The following is a 19,672-nucleotide window of genomic DNA, read 5'->3' on the forward strand; positions in this document are numbered from 1 at the left end:
CCATCATGTCCGATTTTTTAAAATGTTTTACAGTGAAAACACAACATATTTATGTTAGACCACCACCAAATCAAAGGGAAAACGCAGCCATTTTTTCCAGCCAAAGATAGAGTCACAAAAGCAGGATTAGAGATAAAATGAATCACTAACCTTTTGAAAATCTTCATCAGATGACACTCATATGACATGTTACACAATACATGTATGTTTTGTTCGATAATATGCATATTTATATCCACAAATCACGGTTTACATTGACGCCATGTTCAGAACTGCCTCCAAAATATCCGGAGGAATTATAGAAAGCTACGCCAGATAACAGAAATACTCTTCATAAACTTTGACTAAAGATACAGTGGGGCAAAAAAGTATTTAGTCAGCCACCAATTGTGCAAGTTCTCCTACTTAAAAAGATGAGATAGGCCTGTAATGTTTATCATAGGTACACTTCAACTATGACAGACAAAATTAGAAAAAAAATCCAGACGAATTTATTTGCAAATTATGGTGGAAAATAAGTAATGGGTAAAATGGGTAAGTTTAGTGTTTTTCGAGCGACATCCTCTATGCAAAAATGAACCGATAGTAACGGTATTTTAGGGGGCTGTCTAGACCTTTTATATGCAGGGTTGGCTGGATTGTCTTTTGCTTCCTACATCCTCGGGGGATATTACACCTGCTGTTTTTGGTGAAACCCAGTATGCATAATGAACCATTAGTACCTGTGTTGATTAGAAATAATTGTTTTTAAACCTTAGGGGGTGTCTAGACCGATTATATTGTGGCTGTGGGGTTTGACTTTTGAGCCACCACATCCACTGGGGGGAAATACATTTGGATTTGAGAGGCTTATGTGTTAATGACACGAAAGTGCCTACCTGGTTTCAAACACCCCGTGCAGACACACACCCTTGACACACACCCCAGACACACACCCATTTTTAAACACACACACATACACGCCTGCATGCGCACGCACACACACGCACACACACCTGTCTTTCCTGAAAGCCTTTATTCTGAGACACACAGGGAGAGAGGGAGCGTGATATTCCAGGCGTTAAAGGTGAGATACAATTTTAAAACCCTTTATTTAATTCAACATTTTTAGTACAGACCTTTTAAAACATGCTAGAATTAGTACAAACAATTTTACTATTATTTTCTTACAGATGAAGGGGCCAACTATAGGGTTAGCCCTGACATCCATCCGTTTCCAAATCACCATCGTCAAGACAGGCTCTCTTGCTCGCTGGATATCCCGCACATTCCATCTTCCGTAAGTTTTCATTCCATGGATAGATCAAACGTCTTGCATGTAGACCCTGGGTATGTCTTAAGGATAGAAGCGCCCAGCGGCGTAATTGTTCACGATTTTGGAAAAGATTGTCCAGCGTTTTCGTATCTTAAGCCATTCTCTCATACTGAGCAATCGGGGGAGAAGGGCCTTGGTCAGGGAGGTGACCAAGAACCCGATGGTCACTCTGACAGAGCTCTAGTGTTCCTCTGTGTAGATGGGAGAATCTTCCAGAAGGACAACCATCTCTGAAGCTCTGGCCACTCCTCAGTAAAAGGCGCATGACAGCCCGCTTGGAGTTTGCCAAAAGGCACCTAAATAATCTCTGACCATGAGAAACAAGATTCTCTGGACTGATGAAACCAAGACTGAAACCTTTGGCCTGAATGCCAAGCGTCACGTCTGGAGGAAACTTGGCACAATCCCTATGGTGAAGCATGGTGGTGGCAGCATGTTTTTCAGTGGCAGGGACTAGGAGACTAGTCAGGGTCGAGGGAAAGATGAACAGAGCAAAGTACAGAGAGATCCTTGATGAAAACCTGCTCCAGAGCACTCAGGACCTCACCACGGGGCAAAGGTTCACCTTCCAACAGGACAACAACCCTAAGCACACAGCCAAGACAGAGCATGAGTGGCTTCTGAATGTCCTTGAATGTCCCAGCCAGAGCTCGGACTTGAAACCAATGTAACATCTCTGGAGAGACCTGAAAATAGCTGTGCAGCAACGCTTTCCATCCACCCTGACAGAATTGGCAGAGAAGAATTGGAGAAACTCCCCAAATACAGGTATGCCATGCTTGCTGCGTCATACCCAAAAAGACGCAACGCTGTAAGCACTGTTTAAGGTGCTTCAACAAAGTACCGAGTAAAGGGTCAGAATACTTATGTAAATGTCATATTTCAGTTTCATTTTTTATAAATTAGCAAACATTTCTAAAAATCTGTTTTTGGTTTGTCATTATGGGGTGTTGTGTGTAGATTTGTGAAGGGAAAAAAAACAATAAGCAATTTTACAGAAAGACTAACTTAACAAAATGTGGAAAAAGTCAAGGGGTCTGAATACTTTCCAAATGCACTGTAAAATAAATTGTACCTCGGTGTAAGCTCTGTCTTTCTGATGTCAACTGTGTAGCCAGTTTAACAAGTTGCCATCTGCATGAAAACCTTGTGTCACGTTGAGCGTAACAAGTTAACTTCTCTAGGGTAGGGGGCATCATTTGGAATTTTGGATGAAAAGCGTGCCCACATTAAACTGCCTGCTGCTCAGGCCCAGAAGATAGGATATGCATATAATTGGTAGATTTGGATAGAAAACAAAAGTTTCCAAAACTGTGAAAATAGTGTCTGTGAGTATAACAGAATTGATTTGGCAGGCGGAAACCTGAGAAAAATCCATCCAGGAAGTAGGATTTGTTATTGTTTTGTAGTATTCTATTCAATGCCATTACAGTAGCCATTGACTTAGGACTCAAATTGCAGTTCATCTGCCTTCCACTAGATGTCAACAGTCTTTAGAAATTGTTTCAGGCTTGTATTCTGAAAAATTAGGGAGTAAGAGCAGTCTAAATGAGTGGACCCTGCAGTGTCACAGAGCTTTTTCATGCGCAAGACCGAGAGAGTGCCTTTCTAGTTTACCTTTTATATTGACGACATTATTGTCCGATTGAAATATTATCCATTATTTAGGTTAAAAATAACCTGAGGATTGAATATAAACATCGTTTGGCATGTTTCTATGAACTTTACGGATACAATTGGGATTTTTTTGTCTGCCTGTTGTGACTGCATTTGAGCCTGTGGATTACTGAAGAAAACGCGCAAACAAAATGGAGGTTTTTGGATATAAAGGGACTTTATCGAATAAAACAAACATTTATTGAGTAAATGAATGTCTTCTGAGAGCAATCAAATGAAGATCATCAAAGGTAAGTGATTAATTTTTTATCTCTATTTCTGACTTGTGTAACTCTTCTACTTGGCTGGTTACTGTTTGTAATTATTTGTTTGTTGGGCGATGTTCTCAAATAATTGTAAGGTATGCTTTCGCTGTAAAGCCTTTTTGAAATCTGACACGTGGTTGGATTCACAAGAAGTTCATCTTTAAACCTATGTAAAATACTTCTATGTTTTCTGAATTTTTATAATGAGTATTTCTGTATTTGAATTGGGCGCTCTGCAATTTCACTGGAAGTTGGCCAGGTGGGACGCGTCACACATACCCTAGTGAGGTTAACCCAAGAGCAGACTCAGACGAGGAGGCTGGGATGAGGTAACCGAGATATTTGATGAAACACAGCGGGAAGCTCGAGCGGAATACAGGAAGCCAGATGTTGAGGCTGAGGCTGGAGCGAGGGGAGTTGGGACTGGGTAAGCAGGTCCGGAGAGGAATCCAAGGAAGCAGTAGAGTGGGGGGCCCAGGACAGGGTATCGGGACTGATGAGACGTGGGACTAGAGTCAGGGGCCAAAGTCAGAGCGGGCAGAACTGTAGCGGAGAGTAAAACAGTGTAAGGCAAGGGAAAACAGGCATGCCACAAAAACAGGATCTAAGCAGGAACAGAGCACTGGGGGAGTGGCGGCAGTTAAGGGGGGGACAGGAGGAGAAGTAGAGGCCGTGGCAGGAGCAGATGTAACAGTACCCCCCCTCTATGGGTGCCACCTGGTGCCTGACCAGGCTTATCTGGGTGCGAGGTGTTGAAAGCACGTAAGAGGGAGGCGCTCCGCTCCGCAGGCCCATATCCCTCCCAGTCCACCAGGTACTACCAGCCGCGGCCCCGACGGCACACGTCCAGAAGCTGCTGATGGTACAGGCAGGATGGTCATTGATGAGCCGAGGGGATGTAGGAGCTGTTGCAGGAGTAGACAGGGGACTGGAACTGACAGGGATACATGGAAGGTAGGGTGGATCTTGAGAGAGGCTGGGGGTTTCAGGCGCATAGAAGAGGGATAGGTGGTACTATCCATTTCAAAGGGACCAATGAATCGGGGAAAGTTTCTTAGAAGCCATCTTCAATTGCAGGTCCTTCGATGAGAGCCATACCTTTCGGCCTGGAGTGTAGACTGGGGCTGAGGCACGGCAACGGTTGGCTTTGGACTAGATCCTGGCGGCGGCACGAAGAAGGGCATCCCAGGCCTTCCTCCAGGCGCGATGACAACGGCGCATATTGTCATGGACTGAGGAACCGCCACCTCAAACTCTTGGGCGGGGAATAAGGGGGGGGGGGGGGGGTTGATAACTCTGAGCACACTCAAAGGGTGTCATACCTGACAAGGTGTTGGTGAGGGTGTTGTGGGCATATTCCACCCAGGGTAGCTGAGCACTCCAGGAGGAAGGGTTATCCCAAGTTGCGCAGTCTCCATCTCCTGGTTGGCCCGTTCGGTCTTGCCATTGGTCTGGGGGTGATACCCAATGCTGAACAGAAGGATCTCCATACCTGGTATGTGAACTGGGGTCCCCTGTCGGAAACAATGTCAGTAGGAATGCCATGCAGACAAAACACATGGGATACCAGCAGGTCCGCAGTCTCCCTGGAGGATGGAATAAAGAGAGCCGCTGTGGAAAATCTGTCAATTATGGTGAGGATGTCTGACTTACCATTGGATGGGGGAAGGCCAGTGACGAAATCCAGAGCTGTGTGTGACCAGGAGCGACTGGGTATGGGAAGAGGGTTCTGGTTCTGCTGAGCCTGGCGAATGCGGGACTCAATCTCGGAACCAGTGTTGTTGGTGTTGAACTGGCGGGAAAGGGCGAGATGCTGCCAGATGGCTGTAGTTGTGGATGAATCATCTGTAAACATTTGCAAAACCCAGGAAACGTTGTAGTTGCATCAGGTTTAAATGTTTTTAATTGAACCTTTATTTAACTAGGCAAGACAGTTAAGAACAAATTCTTAACTCGGCGCAGGCAACTGTGACTGCCCTGACCTTGGTGGGATCCATGCGTAAATGTCCCTGTGCAATAATGTAACCCAGGAAATACAAAAAGCATATTCTCCAACAGCCGTTGGATAACTTGGCGAACGTGTTGCTGGTGAGCCTCAGAGTCCTTCAAAAAAATCTGAATGTCATCCACATGGACAAAAACGAAGCATCCAATCACATCCCTCAGTACATCATTGACTAGGCTCTGAAAAACAGCAGGGGCGTTAGTGAGACCAAAAGACATGACCAAATACTCAAAGTGTCCAAGTGGTGTGTTGAATGTCGTTTTCCACTCGTCCCCCTCTCTGATGCAGACCAGATGATAAGCATTCTGGACGTCGAGTTTGGTGAACACCACAGCACCATTGAGGGGGGCAAAAGCACAACTGATGAGTGGCAAGCGGTACTTGTTCTTCGCAGTGATGTTATTCAGCCCAAGGAAGTCTATGCATGGCCTCAGCGACCCATCCTTTTTCTTCACAAAGAAAAATACAGCACCCACCGAAGAGGAAGAAGGCCTGACATGTCCTGCAGACAGGGAATCCTGGATGTACCCCACCATGGCCTCCTGCTCGGGGCGAGAGAGGTTATACAACCGGCTACAGAGGAAAGGAGCTCCAGGCTGGAGGTCAATGGCACAGTAGTATGGCCGATGAGGCGGCAGCGATGGGGCATGGTGTTTGCTGAACACAGTAGCTAGATCGTGATACTCGAGAGGAACTGATGACAGGTCCGGAGGTTCTGGAATGGACTGGGGCACAGACAAGGCAGGGGCAAGGGCAGAACTTAGACACTTTGAGTGACAGAATGTACTCCAAGTGGTTACCTTTCCAGTGGTCCAGTCGATCTGTGGATTGTGCAGATTTAACCAAGGATGACCCAGGACCAGGGGAGAGCGAAGGCAGTTGATTATGTGGAGACGGATTCTTTCCTGGTGATTCCCAGAGAGATGCAGGATGACAGGGACCGTTCTCTCACAGACACGGGCATGGAGCTGTCCATTGAGAGCGTTGGCATCGAGGGGTGAATCGAGTGGAACAGTTTCCAGGCCCTACTGGATAACGACACCTCAGTCCAGGAAACTCTTGTTGGCGCCCGAGTTGATGAGGGAAGGCAGAGGAAAAGCCTGGCTCTGCCACACAAGGGTGCCGTCTAGCAAGGGTCTGGGGGGAGCTGCCCCACTACTGCCGAGCCACCTCCCTTTGCTGGGGAACAAGTGGAGATGATGTGACCAACCTGGCCACAGTATAGGCAGCTCCTAGTGCTGATTTGTTGCTGCCTCTCCTCAGGTGAGAGACAGGCCCGGCTGAGCTGCATGGGTTCAGGTTCTGGAAGAGACTTAGGAAGGGCAGTCGGAGGGTTATGGGTTATGTAGCAGTAGCCAGGGGTACCCTAGGATATGGGGGATCTTGGGAGCAGTGATTCAAAGAAAACTAAGTCTCTGAGTGGTTCATCCCAACCTGCAGTAGAATGGGCTTGGTCTGATATTCCACCTGGCCGATGGGGCGTCCATTGAGGGCTTGAATTTTATTTTTTATTTATTTTATTTTACCTTTATTTAACCAGGTAGGCAAGTTGAGAACAAGTTCTCATTTACAATTGCGACCTGGCCAAGATAAAGCAAAGCAGTTCGACAGATACAACAACACAGAGTTACACATGGAGTAAAACAAACATACAGTCAATAATAAAGTATAAACAAGTCTATATACAATGTGAGCAAATGAGGTGAGAAGGGAGGTAAAGGCAAAAAAAAGGCCTTGGTGGCAAGGTAAATACAATATAGAAAGTAAAACACTGGAATGGTAGTTTTGCAATGGAAGAATGTGCAAAGTAGAAATAAAAATAATGGGGTGCAAAGGAGCAAAATAAATAAATTAATTAAATACAGTTGGGAAAGAGGTAGTTGATAGGGCTAAATTATATGTGGGCTATGTACAGGTGCAGTAATCTGTGAGCTGCTCTGACAGTTGGTGCTTAAAGCTAGTGAGGGAGATAAGTGTTTCCAGTTTCAGAGATTTTTGTAGTTCGTTCCAGTCATTGGCAGCAGAGAACTGGAAAGAGAGGCGGCCAAAGAAAGAATTGGTTTTGGGGGTGACTAGAGAGATATACCTGCTGGAGCGTGTGCTACAGGTGGGAGATGCTATGGTGACCAGCGAGCTGAGATAAGGGGGGACTTTACCTAGCAGGGTCTTGTAGATGACATGGAGCCAGTGGGTTTGGCGACGAGTATGAAGCGAGGGCCAGCCAACGAGAGCGTACAGGTCGCAATGGTGGGTAGTGTATGGGGCTTTGGTGACAAAACGGATTGCACTGTGATAGACTGCATCCAGTTTGTTGAGTAGGGTATTGGAGGCTATTTTGTAAATTACATCGCCAAAGTCGAGGATTGGTAGGATGGTCAGTTTTACAAGGGTATGTTTGGCAGCATGAGTGAAGGATGCTTTGTTGCGAAATAGGAAGCCAATTCTAGATTTAACTTTGGATTGGAGATGTTTGATATGGGTCTGGAAGGAGAGTTTACAGTCTAACCAGACACCTAAGTATTTGTAGTTGTCCACGTATTCTAAGTCAGAGCCGTCCAGAGTAGTGATGTTGGACAGGCGGGTAGGTGCAGGTAGTGATCGGTTGAAGAGCATGCATTTAGTTTTACTTGTATTTAAGAGCAGTTGGAGGCCACGGAAGGAGAGTTGTATGGCATTGAAGCTTGCCTGGAGGGTTGTTAACACAGTGTCCAAAGAAGGGCCGGAAGTATACAGAATGGTGTCGTCTGCGTAGAGGTGGATCAGAGACTCACCAGCAGCAAGAGCGACCTCATTGATGTATACAGAGAAGAGAGTCGGTCCAAGAATTGAACCCTGTGGCACCCCCATAGAGACTGCCAGAGGTCCGGACAACAGACCCTCAGATTTGACACACTGAACTCTATCAGAGAAGTAGTTGGTGAACCAGGCGAGGCAATCATTTGAGAAACCAAGGCTGTTGAGTCTGCCGATGAGGATGTGGTGATTGACAGAGTCGAAAGCCTTGGCCAGATCAATGAATACGGCTGCACAGTAATGTTTCTTATCGATGGCGGTTAAGATATCGTTTAGGACCTTGAGCGTGGCTGAGGTGCACCCATGACCAGCTCTGAAACCAGATTGCAGAGGGATGGGACAGATTTGTTATTCTCTGGCGAAGTCTTGGTCATTTCTTTTAAAAATATTTTTTATTTCACCTTTATTTAACCAGGTAGGCCAGTTGAGAACAAGTTCTCATTTACAACTGTGACCGTGCCAAGATAAAACAAAGCAGTGCGACAAAAACAACAACACAGAGTTACACATAAACAAACGTACAGTCAATAACACGCTAGAAAAATCGATGTATGTGCAAATGTAGAAGAGTAGGGAGGGAAGGCAATAAATAGGCCATAGAGGCTGGGATCTTAGGTTTCCGGTGCAGGTTCCCTGGAGGAAATACGGCGACGACTGTAGCACTGGGCGATGAGACTTGGGCATTGGCTCCTCCTGGGTTGGGGTTGGGCCGTGGTTGGAGGGAACCGGTAAGTGCCCCGGAGGGTCTCGGATATTTGGGAGAGTTGTTCTTGCTGCCGCCCCAGCAGTGCTCCTTGGTGGGTTATAGCATTCTGGATTTGGTTGATCTCTGCTGGGTCAATGTTGAGGAAGAAGCTTGCTGTGACCTGGTGAGGTTGTAGAGAAGGTGGTGTAGAGAAGAGACCAGACGAGGAATCAGTGGTTAAGGATAAACATAATACTTTACTTAGAAACAGTAGCGGCAGGATCACAGTACACTTGAAAATGTTTTGGAGGATGCATGACTCGACCTTTGCTCTCTCCTAAGCCTGTTGGGGAGTTGCAGCGATGAAACAAGATCGAAATTGGGGAGAGAATGTGGGGAAAAAAATGGTTAAGTTAATTGTCATATCGAACAGCAGATCTCTTTGTTTCTTGGGACCTAGAACTAGCATCTCTGTTTTGTCTGAGTTTAAAAGTAAAACATTTGCCGCTTTCCACTTCCTTCTATCTGAAACACAGGCTTCCTGGGTAGGCAATTTTGGGGCTTCACCATGTTTCATCAAAATGTACAGCTGTGTGTCGTCGCATAGCAGTGAAAGTTTACATTGCGTTTCCGAATTACCTCACCAAGAGGTAGAATAAGGCTGTAACGTAACCATTTTAGAATAAGGCTGAACATAACAACATTTTGAAAAAGTCAAGGGGTCTGAATACTTTCCGAATGCACTTTATATAGTGAAAACAATAGTGATCCTAAAACGAAACCTTGAGTAACACTGAAACGTGTAATTGATTGTCAAAGGACAAACCATCCACAGAGACAAACTGATATCTTTCAGAAAGTACTTGTCCGTGTAGAACAATTGTTTACAATCTCTCCAAAAGAATGTGGTGATCGATGGTGTCAAAAGCAGAACTAAGGTCTAGGAGCTTGAGGACAGATGCAGAGCCTTGGTCTGACGCCATTAAAATGTAATTTACTAACTTCACAAGTGCAGTCTCAGTGCTATGATGGGGTCTAAAACCAGACTGAAACATTTTTTATACATTGTTTGTCTTCAGGAAGGCAGCTTTTTCTAAAATCTTTAGAGGAATGGGAGATTCAATATAGGCCGATATTTTTTTTCACTTTATTACTGCCACTTTTAGTGAGTTTGGTACACATCTGGAGGATAGAGCGCCGTTTATTATGTTCAACATAGGAGGGCCAAGCACAGGAAGCAGCTCTTTCAGTAGTTTAGTTGGAATAGGGTCCAGTATGCAGCTTGAAGGTTTAGAGGCCATGATTATTTTCATCATTGTGTCAAGAGATATAGTACTAAAACACTTGAGTGTCTCTCTTGATCCTAGGTCCTGGCAGAGTTGTGCAGACTCAGGACAACTGAGCTTTGAAGAAATACGCAGATTTAAAGAGGAGTCCGCAATTTGCTTTCTGATAAGCATGATCTTTTCCTCAAAGAAGTTCATTAATTTATTACTGCTGAAGTGAAAGCCATCCTCACTTGGGGAATGCTGCTTTTTAGTTAGCTTTGCGACAATATCAAAAAGAAATGTCAGATTGTTCTTATTTTCCTCAATTAAGTTGGAAAAATAGGATGATCGAGCAGCAGTGAGGGCTCTTCGATACTGCACGTACTGTCATTCCAAGCTAGTCGGAAGACTTCCAGTTTGGTGTGGCGCCATTTCCGTTCCAATTTTCTGGAAGCTTGCTTCAGAGCTCGGGTATTTTCTGTATACCAGGGAGCTAGTTTCTTATGAGAAATGTTTTTAGTTTTTAGGGGTGCAACTGCATCTAGGGTATTGCGCAAGGTTAAATTAAGTTCCTCAGTTAGGTGGTTAACTGATTTTTGTCCTCTGACGTCCTTGGGTGGCAGAGGGAGTCTGGAAGGGCATCAAGGAATCTTTGTGTTGTCTGGGAATTTATAGCACGACTTTTGATGCTCCATGGTTGGGGTCTGAGCAGATTATTTGTTGCAATTGCAAACGTAATAAAATGGTGGTCCGATAGTCCAGGATTATGAGGAAAAACATTAAGATCCACAACATTTATTCTATGGGACAAAACTAGGTCCAGAGTATGACTGTGACAGTGAGTAGTTCCAGAGACATGTTGGACAAAACCCACTGAGTCGATGATGGCTCCGAAAGCCTTTTGGAGTGGGTCTGTGGACTTTTCCATGTGAATATTAAAGTCACCAAAAATGTGAATATTATCTGCTATGACTACAAGGTCCGATAGGAATTCAGGAAACTCAATGAGGAACGCTGTATATGGCCCAGGAGGCCTGTAAACAGTAGCTATAAACAGAGATTGAATAGGCTGCATAGATTTCATAACTAGAAGCTCAAAAGATGAAAACGCCTTTTTTTTTTGTAAATTGAAATTTGCTATTGTAAATGTTAGCAACACCTCCGCCTTTGCGGGATGCACGGGGGATATGGTCACTAGTGTAACCAGGAGGTGAGGCCTCATTTAACACAGGAAATTCATCAGGCTTAAGCCATGTTTCAGTCAGGCCAATCACATCAAGATTATGATCAGTGATTAGTTCATTGACTATAACTGCCTTTGAAGTAAGGGATCTAACATTAAGTCGCCCTATTTTGAGATGTGAGGTATCACGATCTCTTTCAATAATGGCAGGAATGGAGGAGGTCTTTATCCTAGTGAGATTGCTAAGGCGAACACCGCCATGTTTAGTTTTGCCCAACCCAGGTCGAGGAGCAGACACGGTCTCAATGGTGTATATATACACTGCTCAAAAAAATAAAGGGAACACTTAAACAACACAATGTAACTCCAGTCACACTTCTGTGAAATCAAACTGTCCACTTAGGAAGCAACACTGATTGACAATACATTTCACATGCTGTTGTGCAAATGGAATAGACAACAGGTGGAAATTATAGGCAATTAGCAAGACACCCCCAATAAAGGAGTGGTTCTGCAGGTGGTAACCACAGACCACTTCTCAGTTCCTATGCTTCCTGGCTGATGTTTTGGTCACTTTTGAATGCTGGCGGTGCTTTCACTCTAGTGGTAGCATGAGACGGACTCTACAACCCACACAAGTGGCTCAGGTAGTGCAGCTCATCCAGGATGGTACATCAATGCGAGCTGTGGCAAGAAGGTTTGCTGTGTCTGTCAGCGTAGTGTCCAGAGCATGGAGACAGGCCAGTACATCAGGAGACGTGGAGGAGGCCGTAGGAGGGCAACAACCCAGCAGCAGGACCGCTACCTCCGCCTTTGTGCAAGGAGGAGCAAGAGGAGCACTGCCAGAGCCCTGCAAAATGACCTCCAGCAGGCCACAAATGTGCATGTATCTGCTGAAATGGTCAGAAACAGACTCCATGAGGGTGGTATGAGGGCCCGACGTCCACAGGTGGGGGTTGTGCTTACAGCCCAACACCGTGCAGTACGTTTGGCATTTGCCAGAGAACACCAAGATTGGCAAATTCGCCACTGGCGCCCTGTGCTCTTCACAGATGAAAGCAGGTTCACACTGAGCACGTGACAGACGTGACAGAGTCTGGAGACGCCGTAGAGAACGTTCCGCTGCCTGCAACATCCTCCAGCATGACCGGTTTGCCGGTGGGTCAGTCATGGTGTGGGTTGGCATTTCTTTGGGGGGCCGCACAGCCCTCCATGTGCTCGCCAGAGGTAGCCTGACTGCCATTAGGTACCAAGATGAGATCCTCAGACCCCTTGTGAGACCATATGCTGGTGCGGTTGGCCCTGGGTTCCTCCTAATGCCAGACAATGCTAGACCTCATGTGGTTGGAGTGTGTCAGCAGTTCCTGCAAGAGGAAGGCATTGATGCTATGGACTGGCCCGCCCGTTCCCCAGACCTGAATCCAATTGAGCACATCTGGGACATTATGTCTCGCTCCATCCACCACCGCCACGTTGCACCACAGGCTGTCCAGGAGTTGGATCCGCCACCTCATCAGGAGCATGCCCAGGCGTTGTAGGGAGGTCATACCGGCACGTGGAGGCCACACACACTACTGAGCCTCATTTTGACTTGTTTTAAGGACATTACATCAAAGTTGGATCAGCCTGTAGTGTGGTTTTCCACTTTAATTTTGAGTGTCACTCCAAATCCAGACCTCCATGGGTTGATAAATTTGATTTCCATTGATAATTTTTGTGTGATTTTGTTGTCAGCACATTCAACTACGTAAAGAAAAAAGTTTTTAATAAGAATATTTCATTCATTCAAATCTAGGATGTGTTATTTTAGTGTTCCCTTTATTTTTTGGAGCAGTGCAGCACTACCGTTCGAAAGTTTGGGGTCACTTAGAAATCTCCTTGTTTTTTAAAGAAAAGCACATTTTTTGTCCATTAAAATCATTGAAAATGTATCAGAAATACAGTGTAGACATTGTGAATGTTGTAAATTACTATTATAACTGTAAGTGGCTTATGTTTAATGGAATATCTACATAGGCGTACAGAGGCCCATTAATAATTAACCATCACTCCTGTGTTCCAATGGCACGTTGTGATAACTAATCCAAGTTGATCATTTTGAAAGGCTAATTGATCATTAGAAAAACCCTTTTGCAATTCTGTTAGCACAGCTGAAAACTGTTGTCCTGATTAAAGAAGCAAGTGAACTGTCCTTCTTTAGGCTAGTTGAGTATCTGGAGCATTTTCATTTGTGGGTTCGATTACATGCTCAAAAGGTCCAGAAACAGCACTTTCTTCTGAAACTCATCATTCTACTCTTGTTCTGAGAAGTCAAGGCTATTCCATGCGAGGAAATGCCAAGCAACTGAAGATCTCGTTCAACGCTGTGTACTACTCCCTTCACAGAACAGCACAAACTGGCTCTAACCAGAATAGAAAGAGGAATGGGAGGTCCCGGTGCACAACTGAGCAAGAGGACAAGTACATTAGAGTGTCTAGTTTGAGAAACAGAACTTGCAGATTTATTAAATAGTACCAGCAATGCATCCCAATGCATCCCACAGTTGTGTTAAGTTGTCTGGATGTCCCTTGGGTGATGAACCATTCTTGATACAGTACACACAGGAAAAGGTCGAGTGTGAAAAATCCAGCAGCCTACCCCGTTCAAAGGCACTTACATTTTTTGGTCTTACCTATTCACCTTCTGAATGGCAAACAAACACAATCCATGTGATAGAATCATTTGTATGTTATAAGATAATGGCTAAAGTGTTCCACTCTGAAACTGTATAACTGTGTGAAATGTATTAGAATTATAAGACTATAATCCAATAATGTGTGTGTAAGACAAAAAACATTGTGTTACTATGTAGCAAGGTGAGAAATGTATAGTTGAGACAACAAAGGACAACTGAACTGCAGATGACCTAGTTATAACTCTGAAAAGTGACAACAGGAAAGAAAGGCCCCTCTAATCTAGGGAGGAGAGGAATGGCTAGAAACTGCCAGGCCGGTAGAAAAGTAATAAACTAGGAATGTGAACGGTGGGAAAAATACAGCCCACCTAAAAGAAAGGTGGAGTTTCTATTGAAAATAATTCAGTTTGTGTGTGTGTGTGTGTGTGTGTGTGTGTGTGTGTGTGTGTGTGTGTGTGTGTGTGTGTGTGTGTGTGTGTGTGTGTGTGTGTTATAAAAAGACTGGGTTCTAATTTTGAAGTCAGAGTACTCTCTGAGTAAAGGATTGATCTATTGCAGACTGGGGGCTTTGTCTAATTCTTCATTAACCAGGGTCTTTCAAACTTATAAAATAGTTCAGTTAGGACATTGGGATAAAAAATATCGTGGCACCATGTCTCCTGAGTGGGGCAGTGATCTAAGGCTCTGCAGCTCAGTGCTACAGGCATCACTACAACCCCTGGTTCGATTCCAGGCTTTATCACAGCAGGCCGTGATTGGGAGTCCCATAGGGTGGCCCAGCATTGTCCAGGTTAGGGTTCATCTGGGGTAGGCTGTTGATGTAAATAAGAATTTGTTCTTAATTGACTTGCCTAGTTAAATAAAGGTTAAAAATATAATGCCTCAATTGTCTCAGCTTAAAAATCATTATTTAACCTGTATCCTCCCATTGATCTACACTAATTGAAGTGGATATAACAAGTGACACAAATAAAGGATCATAGCATTCACCTGGTCAGTCTATGTCATGTAAAGAGGTGTTCTTAATGTTTTGAATGATCAGTGTATAAGACCAGTGCTTATATGGACTATATGGATGTGGGAGACATCTCTTTATTAAGAGTAGTTACTATATGGATGTGGGAGACATCTCTTTATTAAGAGTAGTTCTGGATGAAAGAATACTCTTTCTCCAGTTAATGGAGCTTTTGAACAGAGTGAAATAGAGACTGCAGAGAGAACACTCAGGGACTGACTCAACGGTCCCCAGAATCAATGTGAGTGGGTGGCTTGGAAAGTGTATCTTTCCTCTGAGCAAAGAGTAACCGATTTTGTCTATAATCCAGCTAAATTGTGTGGGAGACTATTATGCCTTGTTCAGATTTAATAGCAGAGATGAAATGGCTTTAAGTCTTGGCCTTAACCTTTTACTGTGGGCTAAATCAGTCTTAAACAAATCTACTTTGAAACAAAAGTATACACCTCACACACATGGTTATGGTTATTCAATTTTGAGTTTGCATCCAAATTTGACATTTTATACATCACAGAAGACTGAAATATAACAAAACTGTTTAACATAGAAACACCAGATTTTCATCTGTTTCTTCTAAATAATCTTTATGAATGATTACATTTTGAAAAATATTAATAACATATTAATATTAAATAAAGGCCAAAGAAGGCACTTTTGGTCATTGACTGCAGGAAAGGGCTACAAGACGAGACACACTGTGACGGCAAACAGATAAAACCAGCAGGCCTCTGACAAGAATATTGCTGACATTTTCTGTTAATTTCCAGGTGATTTTATATGTTGGATCATGACCGTTCGTCGACACCCAGCAAGTGATTGCTAACACACCGCAGCTACCCGCTGCTTTTCAACGTTCTTACTTGCATTTTGTCTCAGCTATAAGAGACTTTAAGGACTATTGCTAACTTTTCCTGGGTCTGTGCTCTATTTCAGGCGTCTCCACTGTACCAGGAATTATATCCACATCCACCTGTTTGTCTCCTTCATGCTCCGAGCCATCAGCATCTTCGTCAAGGACCGGGTGGTGTACGCCAGCGCCGGCCTGCAGGAGTTTGATGCGGTGCTCATGGACAACTTCAAGACTGTGGCCATGGCGCCACTGGACAACTCTCAATATGTAAGTAGTGGTGCTGCACCTCCTGCCAGCGCATCCCACTCCTCCTCTCCTCCACTCCTCTGCATCCACTCCTGCCCTCCTCCACTAATTCTCCCTAAAGATCCCAATAAACCCTGCTCTTACAGGACTCATGAAGAAATTAAATAGTGAAATAGAGTAAAATATTTAAATTAAATTGGGATCCTTAACGTTAAGAAAAATACCTAAACAAAACCTACATTTTTGGTTTCCCCCCCCACAAAATTTCATTCATAGTGCAGTTATCACAAAACAGATCATTTTCCGTGTTATAGCCTAACTAGATAATAGGCTAATTGGGAATTTAAATAAAAACAGAGAGGTGCACTATAGGCTATTTTGGTGAATTTGTGAGGCATGCAAGACAAGCGATACAGATTACCAAGATACTGTATATGCACACCACAGTTCTTTCTGCCTGCCCCCTCCTCTCTTTCCTTCGTGCTGGTTAGCCTGCTCTTTCTCTTAGCTAATGAAGCAAGTTTGTGTTCAGTCTTCAGTCTTTTGTGTGTAAAATATCCTAGCCTATTCATTGATGATAGGGCCTGTTTTACTGAAGTTGCGAGACATAGCAAGCCAATAAATTGCGAGATACAGCATTCCATTGAGAAATACAGATTGATTGCCGATACATAGGCCTAGTGCATGATTTTGACTCTGTCTGCCTCGTGGCTGACCTGCCTATAGTGTGCCCTTACCCTCTCTCTCTATCCCTCACTAGCTCGCCATGAAAGATGCGATTGTTTGTGTTCTCGGAAGCATCGCAACTAATCAGTCTCCTCTGTTCCAAAAATACGTTGTTAACAGTTTGAAAAATTGCAGAGAAGGCAAGCAACAGCAGCAAAGTCCTGTATGGTAATACTTTGAGAAGTTAAAAGAGAAGGAAATGCAAACTTTGCGAGGTGGAATTGAGGTACAGTAATGGTATTACAGGTGCAATGCTTAACCATCTGAAAGGGACGCACCATGAGACCCAAACCATTGCTGGCAACAGCGCAGGTGTATTGTGAATTCACGTGGAATTATGATGATTTTTTCAGGTTTTAAGAGAAAACCGGTTAAAAACTGGCAGTTTAAACGAAAATGTGTTTTTGTCACTTCCCTAACCTGGACACACGATTGCTCCAACACATACCATTAACTAGGCTAGTAAATGCAACCCTGTCTGAGGGACCTACTTCATTCCTATATGTTTTTTTCAGTCCACCATGCCTGTGATGTGCGTTTGAATATACAGACTAGTCTTCCATGACTCATGCCCATTCAACCCACTGCACATTTAATGAAGAGCTCAAGCCAGGGGGCTATTTCATTTTTCCTGGTCTTTCCTCAACACCTCAAAATCATGCATGCTGTTGCACTCAAAAAGCTAATCAGACTGGCTATGCTCAGTACCCCAAGGCTATAGTCTCCACTTGTCTGTGATTTTAATTGTCCAGCTCTGAAAATTCTCTGTCAGTCTGTCTGTTCCCCTACTGTAGCCTCCTCTGCTCTGTAATTGCTGTATAGACAGGGATAAATACAGCAAACATGTGAGGGAGGATATACCACAGGGAGCACTAGCTTAGCGCTTTAGATTGCTAGCCCGCTGCCATAGGCTTTACAGGTGTTACACAGAAAATGTGTATTTTCTATAAGGGATAGCTGGTTCAAAGAGTTCAAAGCTATAGAGACTGCCATGTTTTACTTTAATCTCTTTCCTTTGTATAGTAGTTCCTCAGGACCATTTAAAATGGTTTGTGCTTCTTACTGTACTGTATTTTGTTTTCTGTTTTGTCTTAAGTCATTAAGCCTTAAGGCTGTCTGTTGCATGTCTAATGAGGGCTGGAACATAACAAGATATACAGTGCCTTGCGAAAGTATTCGGCCCCCTTGAACTTTGCGACCTTTTGCCACATTTCAGGCTTCAAACATAAAGATATAAAACTGTATTTTTTTGTGAAGAATCAACAACAAGTGGGACACAATCATAAAGTGGAACGACATTTATTGGATATTTCAAACTTTTTTAACAAATCAAAAACTGAAAAATTGGGCGTGCAAAATTATTCAGCCCCCTTAAGTTAATACTTTGTAGCGCCACCTTTTGCTGCGATTACAGCTGTAAGTCGCTTGGGGTATGTATCTATCAGTTTTGCACATCGAGAGACTGACATTTTTTCCCATTCCTCCTTGCAAAACAGCTCGAGCTCAGTGAGGTTGGATGGAGAGCATTTGTGAACAGCAGTTTTCAGTTCTTTCCACAGATTCTCGATTGGATTTAGGTATGGACTTTGACTTGGCCATTCTAACACCTGGATATGTTTATTTTTGAACCATTCCATTGTAGATTTTGCTTTATGTTTTTGATCATTGTCTTGTTGGAAGACAAATCTCCGTCCCAGTCTCAGGTCTTTTGCAGACTCCATCAGGTTTTCTTCCAGAATGGTCCTGTATTTGGCTCCATCCATCTTCCCATCAATTTGAACCATCTTCCCTGTCCCTGCTGAAGAAAAGCAGGCCCAAACCATGATGCTGCCACCACCATGTTTGACAGTGGGGATGGTGTGTTCAGCTGTGTTGCTTTTACGCCAAACATAACGTTTTGCATTGTTGCCAAAACGTTCAATTTTCGTTTCATTTGACCAGAGCACCTTCTTCCACATGTTTGGTGTGTCTCCCAGGTGGCTTGTGGCAAACTTTAAACTACACTTTTCATGGATATCTTTAAGAAATGGCTTTCTTCTTGCCACTCTTCCATAAAGGCCAGATTTGTGCAATATACGACTGATTGTTGTCCTATGGACAGAGTCTCCCACCTCAGCTGTAGATCTCTGCAGTTCATCCAGAGTGATCATGGGCCTCTTGGCTGCATCTCTGATCAGTCTTCTCCTTGTATGAGCTGAAAGTTTAGAGGGACGGCCAGGTCTTGGTAGATTTGCAGTGGTCTGATACTCCTTCCATTTCAATATTATCGCTTGCACAGTGCTCCTTGGGATGTTTAAAGCTTGGGAAATCTTTTTGTATCCAAATCCGGCTTTAAACTTCTTCACAACAGTATCTCGGACCTGCCTGGTGTGTTCCTTGTTCTTCATGATGCTCTCTGCGCTTTTAACGGACCTCTGAGACTATCACAGTGCAGGTGCATTTATACGGAGACTTGATTACACACAGGTGGATTGTATTTATCATCATTAGTCATTTAGGTCAACATTGGATCATTCAGAGATCCTCACTGAACTTCTGGAGAGAGTTTGCTGCACTGAAAGTAAAGGGGCTGAATAATTTTGCACGCCCAATTTTTCAGTTTTTGATTTGTTAAAAAAGTTTGAAATATCCTATAAATGTCGTTCCACTTCATGATTGTGTCCCACTTGTTGTTGATTCTTCACAAAAAAATACAGTTTTATATCTTTATGTTTGAAGCCTGAAATGTGGCAAAAGGTCGCAAAGTTCAAGGGGGGCGAATACTTTCGCAAGGCACTGTATTTACAGAGTCATTTTCCTTTCAAGTGTGAGACACCAGCTGAACTTTTATTAGCACTATGGCACAGCGTAACATGCTCATGTCGCAGTGCTTTTGCTCAGAGCTTGGGCAACAAAGCAGTTTCAATGGTTCTTCCCATGGTATGTGCATCTTGATTAAATATGTGTATGCTTTTTGTTTACCCTGTGATTAAATGTGCATTGCTGCAGC

General features: G+C 43.9%; 2 protein-coding genes and 1 long non-coding RNA gene across 3 annotated transcripts in view; 1 reads left to right on the forward strand and 2 right to left on the reverse strand.

The window, feature by feature from the left end:
• LOC149984650 (uncharacterized) overlaps positions 1 to 19,672 on the reverse strand; it is an 89,689-nt gene that overhangs the window by 53,172 nt on the left and 16,845 nt on the right. The window lies entirely within an intron of this gene.
• Positions 1 to 19,672, forward strand: part of LOC110520205 (parathyroid hormone 2 receptor-like) — a 109,021-nt gene that overhangs the window by 22,151 nt on the left and 67,198 nt on the right. The window contains exon 6 of the mRNA XM_090229932.1: positions 15,795 to 15,978. Coding sequence (XP_090086058.1) covers positions 15,795 to 15,978 — 184 coding nt within the window. The remainder of the gene's footprint in view (positions 1 to 15,794; positions 15,979 to 19,672) is intronic.
• On the reverse strand, positions 943 to 6,509 carry LOC149984651 (uncharacterized). Its single transcript, XM_090229931.1, has 3 exons — positions 4,891 to 6,509; positions 4,560 to 4,751; positions 943 to 3,780 (listed from the first exon to the last, which is right to left on the reverse strand). Exons 1-3 carry the CDS (start codon positions 5,090 to 5,092, stop codon positions 3,527 to 3,529), a joined length of 648 nt encoding a protein of 215 aa, XP_090086057.1. The 5' UTR covers positions 5,093 to 6,509; the 3' UTR covers positions 943 to 3,526.

This window comes from Oncorhynchus mykiss, chromosome 3, assembly GCF_057628025.1.
Source record: "Oncorhynchus mykiss isolate SJ-2025 chromosome 3, ASM5762802v1, whole genome shotgun sequence".
Lineage (NCBI taxonomy): Eukaryota > Metazoa > Chordata > Actinopteri > Salmoniformes > Salmonidae > Oncorhynchus > Oncorhynchus mykiss.

What these genes read in the sequence shown, in the direction of transcription:
- LOC149984651 (XM_090229931.1), bottom strand. Translation starts at nt 5,092, where the DNA reads ATGTTTACAGATGATTCATCCACAACTACAGCCATCTGGCAGCATCTC. An exon ending in TGGCCTTCCCCCATCCAATG is followed by an intron (nt 4,752 to 4,890) that starts GTAAGTCAGACA and finishes TGTTTCCGACAG; the next exon opens with GGGACCCCAGTTCACATACC. An exon ending in CCTCACCAACACCTTGTCAG is followed by an intron (nt 3,781 to 4,559) that starts GTATGACACCCT and finishes TCTCCGCTACAG; the next exon opens with TTCTGCCCGCTCTGACTTTG.